The 14,071-nt window shown below is 49.5% G+C and overlaps 1 protein-coding gene across 7 annotated transcripts in view; it reads left to right on the top strand.

The window, feature by feature from the left end:
• The window catches only part of LOC120895539 (homeobox protein homothorax), a 188,262-nt gene that overhangs the window by 154,350 nt on the left and 19,841 nt on the right, over positions 1-14,071 (top strand). For all 7 annotated transcript variants that reach the window (XM_040299022.1, XM_040299019.1, XM_040299024.1 and 4 more), the window contains one exon: positions 9,988-10,086. In XM_040299022.1, the coding sequence (XP_040154956.1) occupies positions 9,988-10,086 (99 nt within the window). The remainder of the gene's footprint in view (positions 1-9,987; positions 10,087-14,071) is intronic.

The following is a 14,071-nucleotide window of genomic DNA, read 5'->3' as shown; positions in this document are numbered from 1 at the left end:
GTTTGGAATATGTGCTTTTGCCACACACACACAAAACGTCGCATTAATGTCGCAATGGCTACGCGCGACACATATTGGCAATATAATGCGATCCTCGCGGGTACTCGCGTGAAAGGCAGTTTTTTTTCTCTCTCTTCTCAGTGTCAATATTAATTTAAAAGACTGCACACACACACACACTTCACTTCCTTCGTGCGGCCCACTTCTGCTGTCGAAGGACTAGTATGAGAGAGGGAAAAAAAACGCCTCCCCGATGCCATCAATGTCAACATGTCATCCGAATTAATTACAGAACTTTACACGGTACGGAAAATTATTACTACACTTCCAATCCGCGGCGGTGTTATGATGCAATTGCGAAAACACGCGATCGCGCTACGATCTTCGCTGCATCTTGTGATGTTCTACTTTTTCCTTTTTTTTTATTTGTGGTACTTTAGCAACATGAGTCCACGGGACATTCTGTTCCACTCTCTGGGACTGGTATATCACGTTTTGTAGCGACTTTTTTGGTTGAGCTGCAAACAAAAAACCGCAACTCTCGACAAACGCTCTGTAACAAGAAACTACGCCACAAAGGCGCTGTGCAAAGCAAAGTTACATTGAAATTGATTGTTATTTGTTTTTGCTGTGCAAGATAACTAACACACACACACAAAGACAAAAAAACGCAGACGAAAAACGAAATCTTGAAACATTTTTATTCGACTCATCCCACTCCGGCTTAACCAGGTGCAATCTCATTTGAGCACAGTGAAAACGAAAAACTTCCCAAACTTCTTAATAAGGAAACAAATCCTCACAAATGTACCGCAGATACCGGTCGGTTTGTGAGTGTGTGTGTGTGTACGTACTCGAGGATGTTTTTTTTTTCGCTACTAGAGAATGTCCTCCACCTGCGTTAGGGATGTAATGAACTTTTGCACAATTCCAAGAAACTTCGGACAGAGAGAAAATAGCTTCAGCTTAAGAGATCGTACTTCTGCCGCTGGTGCTGCAGCAGTAAGATTGAGAAGAAAATCCTTTCCCAAAATCCCACCGCGCTCTGCCAACTAAGCGCACACGGGTTTTGGTTGTAACTTGCACGTTCCCCTCGCACGTCCTCAGCCAAGGAACTGAGAGCAGAGCAGGGACGACAAAACGAACCATTATCACATAGTTTATACGCCAACAAATTTTGGTCACTGCCGCCTTGCCAACGCGGCCCAACTATCAGGCTGAAACACAGGCACAAACACACAAACAGACAGACACAAGATAAAGGGTGTATAGTAGCTGTGCAAAACCCCACTATATACGGTGGAATATGCTGGGATGTGTAAATTCTTCAATCTAATATGCACGCTCCGACCGTCGCTCGTCGTGCCGTTCGGTGTTGGGATCCCAGGTGCGTCTAACGGCCTGGCCGGGTCGGTAGAAGTGGTGGTGGTGGCGGTTCGACCTCAATGTCGAAAGGATCGAGAACAATTTGCCACAAAGTTTAAGACACACACACACCAAAAAAAAAACGAATAGCGACATCCAGGACCCGGTTTCTTTCGCAAAGGTTGGGGTTTCTTTCTGCTATTTTTCCCCCGTTTAGGCTATTTCTTTTACCGGTCCGTATCTCGACATCCAAAACGTGCATAATATTCCCCAGCAGAATGGTGTCCCGGGCTAGAGCAAACTGCGCTCGTAAAGGATTTTTCATTTCGAACCCAGAGCCGAACGAAACCATAGTCGTAACATGCGCAAATGGATGGGTTTTGTGGGAGGAGGTAAGCAGCCCCAAAAATGGAACCCCTTGAAGTCTCTTCCCCTCCCCTCCTCCAACCCGTCCCTCTGCAAAATGAAGCCTTCAGCCTAATCGGAAAGGCGTAACGCACGCACAATGTAGCAAAACCTGCCTGCGGCAATGAAATGGAATGGACGCCTCTATAATCCCCGAGTGCCTTAAAGCGTCACATTGCTCCAAACGCGTCTAAAGCTAGTTATTTCAAAACTTACCGCATTCCCAAATAACTCCTCCTGCTGCCCTTGCCCCATTACTTTATCGTGCCAGCTATGACAAACACAGAAACGGAAATCCATACAACTTGAAACACCCCATCACTCGTTTGTTTTTTGGCCCGTGGCTCCAAAACGGAGGACCAAAGTGGACCCCAAGAAATATGCCTAAAAATGATTAATGTCCGAGACGCGCCGACCTGTACCGCCGACTGGGCGAGCTTTATGGCCATCGCACAGTTGTTCAAGTTTTGAACAAACTCGTCAAACGGACAACTGTTACCTAGGATGCCTCTATATCTCTTGCCCTATCTCAGCGAAGGTTTCAATCAAAGTCTTGGCATCCCTGCTCGCTCGTCAGTCTCGGAAAAGGGCAAAAAAACTCAAGCTGACGACCTTTCGCGCGGGGTTTGCCCGGCGATCACCAGCGCCCCAGACTCCCGTCGGCCGTTGGACACCCAGTGCGCTGTGAGCGGTGAAGCTGCGGTTTGAAAAATTCCAAACCTTTTAATTTTGGTTTCTTCCTTTGGTCAGTCGAAACTGTTTGACTGACGACGGCTGACGAAGATAACGCGGCGAAGGATCCCACGCTGCAAGGTGCAAACTGCTGCGCGCTCGGATCATAATGAACGAATAAAAACAAACCGTAAATTTATACAGCTAAATAATGCCCCGTTCACAGCCAGAAACGTGCCACAAATAACCGAGCGGGAGAGAGAGAGATTGAATAAAAACGCACACTACGCACCACAGTCGCGTTCACGGGCGTTTCATACTAGCGCGAAAGGTGATCAATTTTGGATAGCGCGGTTTTTTTTTTGTTGTTGCTTGTACCAACAACTTGGATAGACAGTGGAGTTCTCCCTGCTATCCAGCAAACGTCCGTCAACCATTTCAACCCGGACGAATGGTGCGCGATCTTCGACGGATGATTTTGGAAGTTATTTATTTTTTCTTGTCCACACTGATAACTACGCACAAGATTGACTGCCAAAACGGATGGTCCCGTCCGCTGCTTCGGCTACCGGTTGTGGACGCAAACTTTGCGCCTGACTCCCAGTCCCCCATACCATCAACTTCCAACTTTCCGGCACGATTTCACGAGTGCGATTCGATGAAGTAAGTGTTAAAGTTTGTTTGTTTGCTCTGCCGGCGACGAAGACGCACACGACTATATTTTTTCCCAAAGTTTTCCACACGTTGATCACTGCTCGAGCTGGACCCTATCTTGCAGTGCGTATCAGATCCCACCATCCCCCAACTGACTTATGGCCATCGGTTGCTTTATCGGTGTTTCAACTTTTCCTAAAGCCAAAAGTGTCAAAGCTTGAGTAGTGAGTAGCCGGCCCGTCTGACTCGACCGGAAACTTTCCAATAAGTTTCTTCTATTGGAGAATGGAGGGAGGGTGGCAGTACATCGTTTAAACACTGTGGACTAAGCATCTTGAGAGAAAGAAATTATCAGAGTTGGAAGTATCCTACTGCCACTGCTGGACTTTCGTTTCCTCTTGTCCGGTGCAGAACCATATCCACTACAACATCGGACGGTTGGACCTTTTGGGCGATGCCGGGGCCTTCATCTTCTCGGCTTGTTTACCGCTTCAACTCATACCAGTTAGCTATCAGATTGATGTCGCTTGTGATTTCTGTCCGCTCGTTTGTTCAAACGATCGCGGAATGATCGTCCGATTGTGTACACGCACATGTACAGAGCGCGTTACGGCATCCAGGTTCAATCGTTGCATCTTTGCTGGAACTGATTCTGTCAAACGATTTGAATTTGAAAACCGTGCATCGTGCCAGTCTTTGCAAGCGTTGAATTTCAAACGGTTTCCCCTATTTAACAGTGACGCTCACATGCTTCTTCTTGGCAGTAGCAGTTTCGACTTCAAGCTTCTAAGTTTCTAATGCCCCACCACATCACACACACACCAGCTGCGCACATATGCCGCCGGTTTTGATCCTTCCGATCTCCAATATATCCTTCCGATATCGTATGGTCCCTAACCGTGCCTTACACTTCAGCAAAGGGGGTTTCAGTTTCACATCGAAAGTTTCCATTTTGCTTCTTCCTGTTTTTCTCTACCTCTCTCTACTTCTCTCTCGCTCTCTTTCTCTTAAACACTTCCCTTGATCCCCTCAGATCCTGGGGTCCGTTGTTTTTATGGTGGAGGGGAGGGAGAGGACTGCTCTATGTACAGAAATTAGCATTTGTGTGCCTTGGCCTGATTATATTCCTCAGTTTCGGCGCCCCAGCTGGCGGCCCTGCTCTTGTTTCGCGTGTGCGTCCATTTCCCGAGCCCCCGGTGTATGTGTGTGTGTGTGTGTGTCTGTGTTGCATGTTATTAGTGCTGCTATTATTGCTATTCGATTCTTGGGCGTTAGTTTATTTCATCAGCACCGCGGTACACCGAGCGGCACACAACTCATTCCCCTATCGGTCACGAACGGCTGTGGGGCGACCGGTGTGTGTACATATACACCGCATTCACCCGTCGCCCTCGTTGGTTTGGGCCCGGTTTGTGCCTGTCTTCTTCTAATTGTGTGCCACAACATGGGGTAATTGTGTAGGAGAGGGGGGCGGAATGGGGGTGGGGGGAGAGAGGATGGAGAGGATGTTGTTCGCAAACGCTTCTTGATGGAATCACCGACGGCCCACTACGACAACAACCACCAAACGGGACGACGGCCGGCCGGGCCATTATTGGTTGGTTCGCTGCCTTTTTTGTTGCTGTTGTTTCCGTTTGGTTTGGCTTTGCTGTTTTGTTTTATTTTGCCCCATTGCTGAGTTCCCCATTTTACCATCGAAAACCACTCAAAATGGTGCCCCGGTCTGTGTGTGTGTGTGTGCATGTGTGTTTCACTAGGGTTATGCCGTTTGAGGTGGCGTGTACGTTTGCCCAAAAGTTCCGTCTTTGGCGTTGGTCCGAAAAGCAATGAGTCTCGCCGCCGCCATTCAGTAGAAAATGGAAAACCTCATCCGCCCCTCCCATCATCCCCTTCTTTTACGTGGGAGTATGGAAACGGAAGTACCAGGGGAGGGTTTGTGTGGTGCTTCGTTTTCTTTTGCTTTTGGCTTCTTTTTATTGCTTTCGTTGTTTAGCTAAATTCTGAGCACGGAGCTAGGGGGTTTGAGTGTGGGTGACACATTAGCGAATGAACGATGGAAACGCCGAAAAAGTAGTTCTGCAGCAGCACGGAAAAAGACGGAGGGGCTAACGTTTTATTCCTTTTTTTGTTTCGCCTGGGCTGGGAAAAAACAAAGGCCTAAATGTTTGGATTTTACCTAGCCGACGGACAAAACCTCACCCTTCATTCTTTCTAGCATGTGCACGTTCCGTTCTTACGGTTGACGGTTGCCTGCTGGCGCATAATAGTAATATCCCACACAGCATAATTTCAACCAGCAAACACACACACACACACACACACAAAGCCGTAGTGTGTTTGCGAGCGTAAATAATATTCTAAAGACCGGGCAACTAACTTCCTCTTTTAAGGCTCGCGAGAAACACGCCAAACTTCGCGGCGAACCCGCGTGTTGTCCGTGTGTGCAGAGGAAGCGACTTAATTCGCTTCTCGTTTCCGCTTCCATCAACATTTCAGCGGCTAATTTTTTGGCCGTCGGCTCAAGTTTCGGTCCATGCCTTCCCCCCCGGCTTTGGCTTAGTCCTGACCGTTCCCAGTGCCGCCGATACACCCGTACCGAGCTGATGCGCCAACTTTCAGGCTGCTCGACACATTCAACCCAGGGGAAACCATGCAGTGAACATGACCGCAAAACGAGAAACTTTAAGAAGTTCGCTTTTCCGACACAAAATTAGAAGAAACAATTTCACCTCAGAGTACGCCCCTCATACACGCATCCATTATTATAATCTGTGCAAAAGTTCATCTTCCTTCGCCCCGGGACGAACTGACACACCGAGCCGCGTGCGAGAAAATGCGGGAAAAACTCGCCCCCTCCCCTGTTCGCTGCCTGGTGTGAAAAGGAATTTGATTAAATTCTTCAACACATACGCGTATCGTGTCGTCTCCCGTCGGTGCCCTCATCCGTCTTGCGATTACTTTTTATTCTCTAGACAAGACGAGCGAATTTTCCATAAAAATTACATCAATTTCTTTGGAGAATTTCCAACAGCACCTCGTACGTGTGCTTGTGAGTGCGTGTGTGTGCACGCACCATATTCCATCTATCCGCACCGACCCTACTGAGCCTTTTTTTCTTCTTTATTCCTTCTGGTCGCGCTGGGTAGTGAAAATTTGTTTTTCCGCAATGAAATTTGCCACACATGCTCTGTGTCTCTCACGCGGGAAAGGTGGCAAAATGGGCGAGACTTGGGTGTGGGCAAGAGAAATAATTGTCCTGGGGGCACAAGTTTAACGAATTTCCATAACATATAACTCGACGACACGTCGGTGATGATATTGGTTCGGGAATTTCGAGAGGGGTTTGTTTCTTTTTGCTGTCCTGCTTCTTGGTTGCACACACCGTGGGCGGCATTCCTTCCCAATCACGTTAGCGGTTCGGCTGCTTCCCCGACCTATGGAGGCCAATTTTTTAGCATTAAAATGTTCTATCCAATTATTATATCGTCACCATGTCCCAGGTCCCGCGCGGGAATGGTGCAGGTAAGACAAGGGCCGGGCGAGCGGAGCCATAAAACCGTTCCAAGTGGATGACTTTTGTGCCCCGAAAAATTGCCAATCTAAGCGATTAACTATATTCCTACCGACGGGGATGGGAGCTGGAGTTGCGGCTGGATGGTAACTTCTTCGGTGCGGCGGAGTGGAAAACGACGGCTTTGGCTTAAAAATAACGTAGGAAAACGACCTACATCCAGTCAGGTTGGGGAAGTTTTATCTTTTCTTCTGATTTACAATCACAACATTACTCTCCGCGCTCGGGCCCTGGTTAAAGGTAAGGAATTGGAAAAGCCAAACCGAAACCGTGCTCTAACCCCACACGTAGCCGGCTGCGGGAAAATGGCCACACTTCCGCCCTAGCAGCTTTAAGCGACGTTTGTTTTGCTTCTATTAATTTATCCAACCAGCGCGCGCGTCCCGTTAATGGCGAACGGAAGAGACGATCAAATATTCACACACAAACAGGCAAGCCAGGCCCCAGCAGAAGCGAAGGCAAAGTGTGTCCGTCACTCCGGCTGCTACATCACTCAGCGAAAGAAAAAAAAACGACGGCGGAAAAATGTTTCCATCGCTGGAAAACGCCGCCCCACACCGGAGATCAAGCGCCTGGAAATGGATTTGTTTATTGCCAGCAAATTAAACAATAATGTTTGCCCATGATCGCCACCAACATTAGCGTTTCCTCAAAGAGTTACACACGACCATAAAGAAACGGGTGAAATCTCCGCCCCATCTTTTTCTCTCTCTCTCTCCCTTTCTTCCTCCTCTTCTCCATGCACACACGCGCGCTCTCAAATGAGATGAGATGGACACTTTGGGAAAATATTACTTAAAACACACACACACACAAAAGCGACCATTTCCTGGCGCACTGTGGCACGGCGTTTACCACCGAAAAGAGCGTGACGCGTGGTTCCGGTGGTCCGCTTCGTTCGCTGGAAACGCGCCGGGAGTAAAAGGTACATCCAGCATCGCACACACACACGATTGAGCTGTTTTTCGTTCGCTTTGTTGTTCAATGTGGAAAAGCCAAGGCAAAATCACAAGAACACCCACACCCCGCTCCCGTTTTCTACCTTTTATTTTCTTTTGCTTTTTCGACACAAACTTCCTAAAATTTCCCGGCCTTTACTTGACGTGGAAAAACGCTTTTAACACCGTGTGACCTCCGCGTGTTTATGTGTGTGTGTGTGTGTGTGTTTCTAATGTTCAAACCCCGAAAACTAGCATGGGTGAGGAAAGGAGGCCTCCGCTGCCTCTCTATTTTTAAAAACGAACCCATCGATGGCACTCCTCGACTGCCGGCGGTGCGATCATCACGCGCCATCGGTGCCGCACGCCGTGAACGATCGCCAGCCAAGCCCTTGCCGTGTGGGGGGGAGGGAGGCCGTGGCGTTTCGCGGAAATTGTCAAAAACGTCCGGCACCGATCACGCACCGAGGCATGGAAAAAAGCAGGGAGAAACCTCGTGCGCTCGTGGAAAATGTTACAAAACACACACACACACACACGGCCACGGGTTTACGCTCTTTACCAGCGCAACGTAGCATTTGCTTGGTGTTATTGTTGCGCCCCGAGACACGATGGTACACAAATCTTTGATATTCGTGTTAAAAAATTGGTTGCCCGTGGAACGGATGGGCGGGCTTTGTTCGATTTTGTATCGCCCCAAAACGACACATTTTCGGCTGATCTGGGGCAGAGCAGCAGCAGAAGTTCCACGAAAACATTTTTAAACCGCCGCCACGCGGTACCCACGGCTTGTGCCTTCTATTCCGTGCGCAACGCTGACCAGCGCCGGACGGGAAAAGAACAAAAGCAGGGGAAAATTAAATCGCAGCAATAAACTTGCACAACGGCAAGATGCAAGCAATAGAGGAGCAACAAAGCAACAACAAGCACGAAAAGCCGAAGAGAAAACAGGCCCCACCAAAAGGGGAAAAGTTCCGCTATCGATGAAGAACGGAATGGCGGCTTCAAACAGTTTTCATTGGGGGTTCATTATTTTTTGGCGTTTATGCGTTTTTCCACCATCTCCGGTACAGCAGGGAGGGTAAAAGGGAGAGATATGACGGTGTGTGTGTTACATATTTTCCTGCGTTTTCGTTTGTTTTCGCTGATGCTCGTATGTGTTTTCCTTTCTTTTTTTTGCTGTAAATCTCCACAGCACACAAACTCAAACGAATTGTACTTTGTGTGACCAAAAATACACCATTCTGTAATGACTTTTACGTTTCCGAAACGGTGCCGACTTTTCCTGTGATCTTGCGACCCAAAGCAGAAGACCCCATATGATCGTCCGTGCGTGTGTGTGTGTGTCTGTATCGATCGATCAGACAAACAGGGCCGGGCCATGCTCCAAACAGTTCTGCCGATCCTTTTTATGTGTTCCAGCAGCGACAGCAACGAACGAAAGGTCCAATAAAAGTCACACAATGTGCCCCGTCGTACCCCGTGCAGTACCAGATCACACAAGATATCTTTGAGATCTTCGGTTTCGATGTGCATGCATCGCGCACATTAAAGATAGTTTTGCAAAATCTTCAGTTTCACTTGTGCTCCCATTACAAAGTGTAGCAAAGTTTAATGGTTCCTGCGGCCGCGCTTTAACGCTGGCGGAAAGAAAACACACACACCCATTAGCACGGCACTTCACTGCGTGCGTGGAGCAGCCGAAGGGAAACGAAGCAGAAAAAAGGGTCGATACATTCAAGCAGGCGTGATAAATCGAACAATGAGTAATCGATTTTAACCAGATGTTTAGGAGAGAACTAACTCGACTCGAAGCTGGACTCCCCATAGGGTAGGCGGCTAAGTGGATCCGCGTCCGAGGGCGCTGAAGAGTGCCGATGAGTCGGAAATGCCCATTGGATACAGATAAACAGAGCAGTAACGGGCTAAAGGGGGTTAGTTCTTTGCTGTTTTGATCCTCTTCGGACGTTTAACGGCGTGTGCAACTAATAATGCGGGGATTGTTTTATAATGCGTTTCACACAGAATCGTTTTGAGCTAAAGGTAAAGCACACAAAGCCAGCGAGCAGCGAGTGGGAGAGGATGCACTACACTACATTGCATCCCACACATTGTCCTTGCATTGTCAACATTACACCCGAGGCGCTCTAATCACGCCTTCGGCATCCTTTGGCAATGCGCGTTCGTACGTAAAAACGCACATACTAAATCACTTTCAGGCCTGTGTTCGCCAAGGACGACGGTCGTCCAACAGTCAAACGGTCTCGGCGCTCGACTGGAGTGCTAGTAACCCAAGCAGTACCCATATACGGTACCAATCCGATACCAATCGTGCCATACTCTAATGCGTCTGTGTTCTTTTTCTCCTTTCTCCCTCTGCAGGTCGATGGTGTTCGAGGCGAGAATGGTCATCGCCATCCGATGCCCGAGTCGATCAGTCCCGGCGTGTCCTGTACTCTTCAGTCTTCCTCGGCAGCCCAGGTAAGTGGTCGGTGCCGGTTTCCCCCGAGTGCCGATGACAATGATAATAGTGTCCTCCTGCGATGGAGCCTGCCGGAGAGGGGGCACAAAAAACGTGATGCACACCCGTTGCTATACATGTGCATATCTGTCACATAGCTCGGCAGACGGTTGCGGCACGTACCGAACACCGAGCACGTGCACGTGTGCCCAACCGCTGCCTTCTCCTTTACCTTTTGTTCCCCCGTTCAAACTTTTCCATCGGAGTGCTCTGCATCGTCATACCATGGTATGGATGGTTCCGTACTGTACCATCAACTCCCCCCCCCCACCTCCCCCCAGCAATTTTCCGCACAACCGTTTAATGCTCTTCAGAACGCCGTACAACGCCGAGAACACCTTTACAATAGGGGCGCACGGGTATGAATGGCGCCGGAACAAACGCTAACCGGAACTCGGTTGTCGAAGTTGTTGCAGAAGTTTTCCCATCCCCTCTCTGCATGGCAAACCCGGAAAATGGGCCGAAACGGTTCGGGCTTAGGCCGCTCCTTTGGGCAGCAATCGGGCGGTAGTAGTCAGGGGGGGAAAAGGTACACTCGTCTGCATCCGTCATCTGCACGACGACGTCTGAAATTGACATGTTGCAGTGTGAGGGCGGTGGTTGAGAAATTACTTGCCGTACGGCGTTCACTCCCACTTCTGTTTCCCCTCCCCGGCTTACACTATCGTTTTACTATCGTTTTCATTTTTACGCCCGATAATAGCCTCTCGAGATACACACAAACACAGGCAGGCAGGCAGATAAACTTCCCACCAGCAAAAGGAAACGTCCTCCGGTTCACGAAATGCGCGCCGTTTTGCGCTGGTTTTTATTTGCCTGGATGGGCAGTTTTTCCGTTTTTCCTCCCCCTGCTCTGCTTAACCCACGTGTGCAATTGTGCCTAAACGGGAAATAGAATATCCCGAGCAACAAACGCACACACACACTTCAAGAATTGGCAAGCGATGGTGATATGGCGTCAGCGGCCGTTTCCCAACAATCGACAAAAAAGGGGTGCGCGCGCCCGTTCGGAAAACGGTTTTTGGCCGCAGTCTTCACACTGGGAAGGATTCGTTGCACACGAGAAGAAGGGAGCGGAAGGTGTGATTACTACCAGCAGCAACAATGGGCTAAATATGGCAGAAGAAACCCACGAACCCCGTGTGACCGGCTGTGTACTTGCCAGAGTACACATGTAATGAAGTAGCCTGCAAAGGACGACTTCGCTCCGCTTCGCCCGACGCTAGGTGCTCGCTATGCCGGAAGACGATTTCGATCGCGGACACACACGCCCGCAACACAAACAGTGATGTGGCGGGTGCGGCACCGAGCGTGTATCCGACGTCGTCGCCGCCGGCCAGCCAACCGTCAGATGGCTGTGACTGACAGGATTTCAAAGTCAGGAAGCATTGTTTGGTGCGTTTTTTTTTCGTTTTTTCGGGCAATTCAGAGGGTGAATTGTTCCGCATGCCGGTGTTGTGACCGCCGGTGTTACGGTTCGGGGCACGTTGCTTTTCAAACAAAAAACAGCGGAGCAACAACCAAAAAAACACTCTCCACCCCGTCAAAAGGGTCCAGCAGCCAGCCGGGATGCAAACAAACGCGCGCTCGTGCTGTACTGAGGTTGCAAGATGTTGCACGGTGATATAAATAAAATCATTACACGGATGATGGGTAAAATAATAATTCACTTGGCCAGGCTGACTTGGCATTCATCGGGCACGGGGTACCGGAAATCGGTACCGGTGTTACACATCATTTTCAATATTTCGCAACATTTAATGCGTGAATGATGGGAAATCAGTTGCCCGTGTGTGTTTCGTTGTTCCTTTCCACCACATTTTGATCGCCTTGGGTTAGTTGAATTGAAGAGAGGTGATTGGGAAAGGGTGCCAGCACCAGCAGTCTTTTCATTTCTTTTGGTTTCACAGTTTAAAGAAAGACTTATTGGTTGTGCCGCACGGCCACTATCTAATCGCCATTATCTAATTTGGGCCCATTCAGCCCCAGAAAACACAGCGCGACTTGTCAACATTATCATAGACTCATAAATTGGAAGCCTCCGGGGGGCGGGGAAAAAAGAGCGGGTTTCTTTTCGGTTTTGTTTCGCTGCTTCCCATTTCAGTTCGTTTCGTTCGCGTCCCCGAAATGAAACACTCATTTTGAATACGCGATCGATAGCGCAGGCTGCTAGATCGCATCATCCCCTCTCCCCCTCGTTGCACAGTCTCTCTTGCGGACGTGTCTGATGAACATTTCAAATGGGTAGAAATAATCAGATAAAGGAAGGCCAAGATTTAAGCATACAAAACCCACGAAACAAGTTCAACCCGTTGGGGGGGGGGGGGGAAACAAGTGGACGCTGGAGAGCACGAGAGAGCAGGAACAATCTAAACTAAAAAAGGTACACTTAAAAGTAAAATAGAACAAAACAATCCCAACAGCAGAGAGCATAAGCACAAGCCGAGGAAGCACAGAATGAGTGAAAAACGTTCAATCCACCGACCGATATCCGCGGCAATAGAAACGCTGATGAGGCGAGCCGATTCATTGGTTATCGTTTATCGTATGCGCGCGCGGGTCCTGTAACGAAGAGGAAGAAAACGGAGAAGAAACCCCCTGTGCTTCCTCTGGGGAACTGGTTAAGATTAACCGGGACATTTATTCTCGGCTGCTCCGTCTCCGTCCAAAAAGATGCCTGCACAGCCGAGAAGATCGCGTTCCATCTCGACCGCGAGCCATCTCCATCTCCGCGTTTGTTTGATCCACTACAAGCAGCCTAACCAATACGCTTTTCATGGAGTTATCTGGTTTGGTTGTTTTTTTTTTGTTCTGTGTTTTGTTTACTCCTCCTTTACTTCGGTTCCGATCTGGTTGCCCTTTACGTTCCTCTCTCTCTCTCTCTCTCGCGCTCCGTGTGGTGCTGTTTGGTGTTCTTTGGAGGTTCGTTCTTCTCCCAGCGAATCCCATTCTAAAGTGATCCTCCTTGCTGCCCAGCCCTACCTTGGGGTCTTCCCCCCTCCGTGCACCGTGCGCCCTGGAAATGGAGATCAACTTTGATCCATCTCTTGATTTGAATACATATTTGTTTGAACACTTTCCCACATGCAGGACCGTCCGAATGGGGAACGTTCTCAGCAAGACGGCAGGAGAACGCACGAAGAGCCCATCGTTCCACAGGCATGCCTTTCGAGAAGACACCCTTCTTCCGTCCCAAACCGGTGTGCATTCCACTGTGTGTGTGTGTGCCGTGTGGAACCAAAGGCAGGCAGGCGAGGAATATTACAAATCATTTTATTAAGATGAGAAGCGCGGGACGCTGTGGGCACCAGCGGAACCAGCGAGAACGGAGGATCGCAACCGGGAGGAGCGTCAGCGAAATGCGCACCCGAAAGACACATTCTCGGGATCGATTGTGAGAGGGTGTAGGGTGGGGGAGGAGAACAGGAGGAGGAGCAAAGGTGGAAAGGACAGGTTTCAATTTTCCATCCCAAAATCTCGACGACGGCCGCTGGATGACGCTGGGATTAAACCCGCTGGGACACCGTCGGTGCAGCGCGCGCTGTCGCAATCGAGGGGGGGGGGGGGATTGGTGCTCGGTAACCATTTCGGTGCGACCGCGGTATCGGTGCGCGAGCATCGTCACCCCATCCCCGAGGTTGGCCCAGGGAGGTTGGCGGGACCGATATCATCAATTTGTGGTTCCGGGGCAGCTTGCCCGGGAGCTCGGAAAAGGATTTCCAGAGCTCGCCGGGCAGGGAAGAGGGCGCGGAAGGGGCGCGGACGGCAGATTCTGAAATGTATTTAATATATTTGACAGACAGACGACGCTTAAGCGGGTTGCGTACAGGTTTTTGAGTGTGTGTGTGTGTGTGTGTTTTGTTTGCTTCTTCCTCCATTTTGCTCCGTTTGCCTGGTTCGCGTCCGTTTGCGTTCGAATTCTCGCCCGATCGAAAGGCTCTCGAT

Source organism: Anopheles arabiensis, chromosome 2 (assembly GCF_016920715.1).
Source record: "Anopheles arabiensis isolate DONGOLA chromosome 2, AaraD3, whole genome shotgun sequence".
NCBI lineage: Eukaryota > Metazoa > Arthropoda > Insecta > Diptera > Culicidae > Anopheles > Anopheles arabiensis.
Note: the sequence above shows the minus strand (reverse complement) of the source record. Positions and strands in the feature narration are given on the sequence as shown.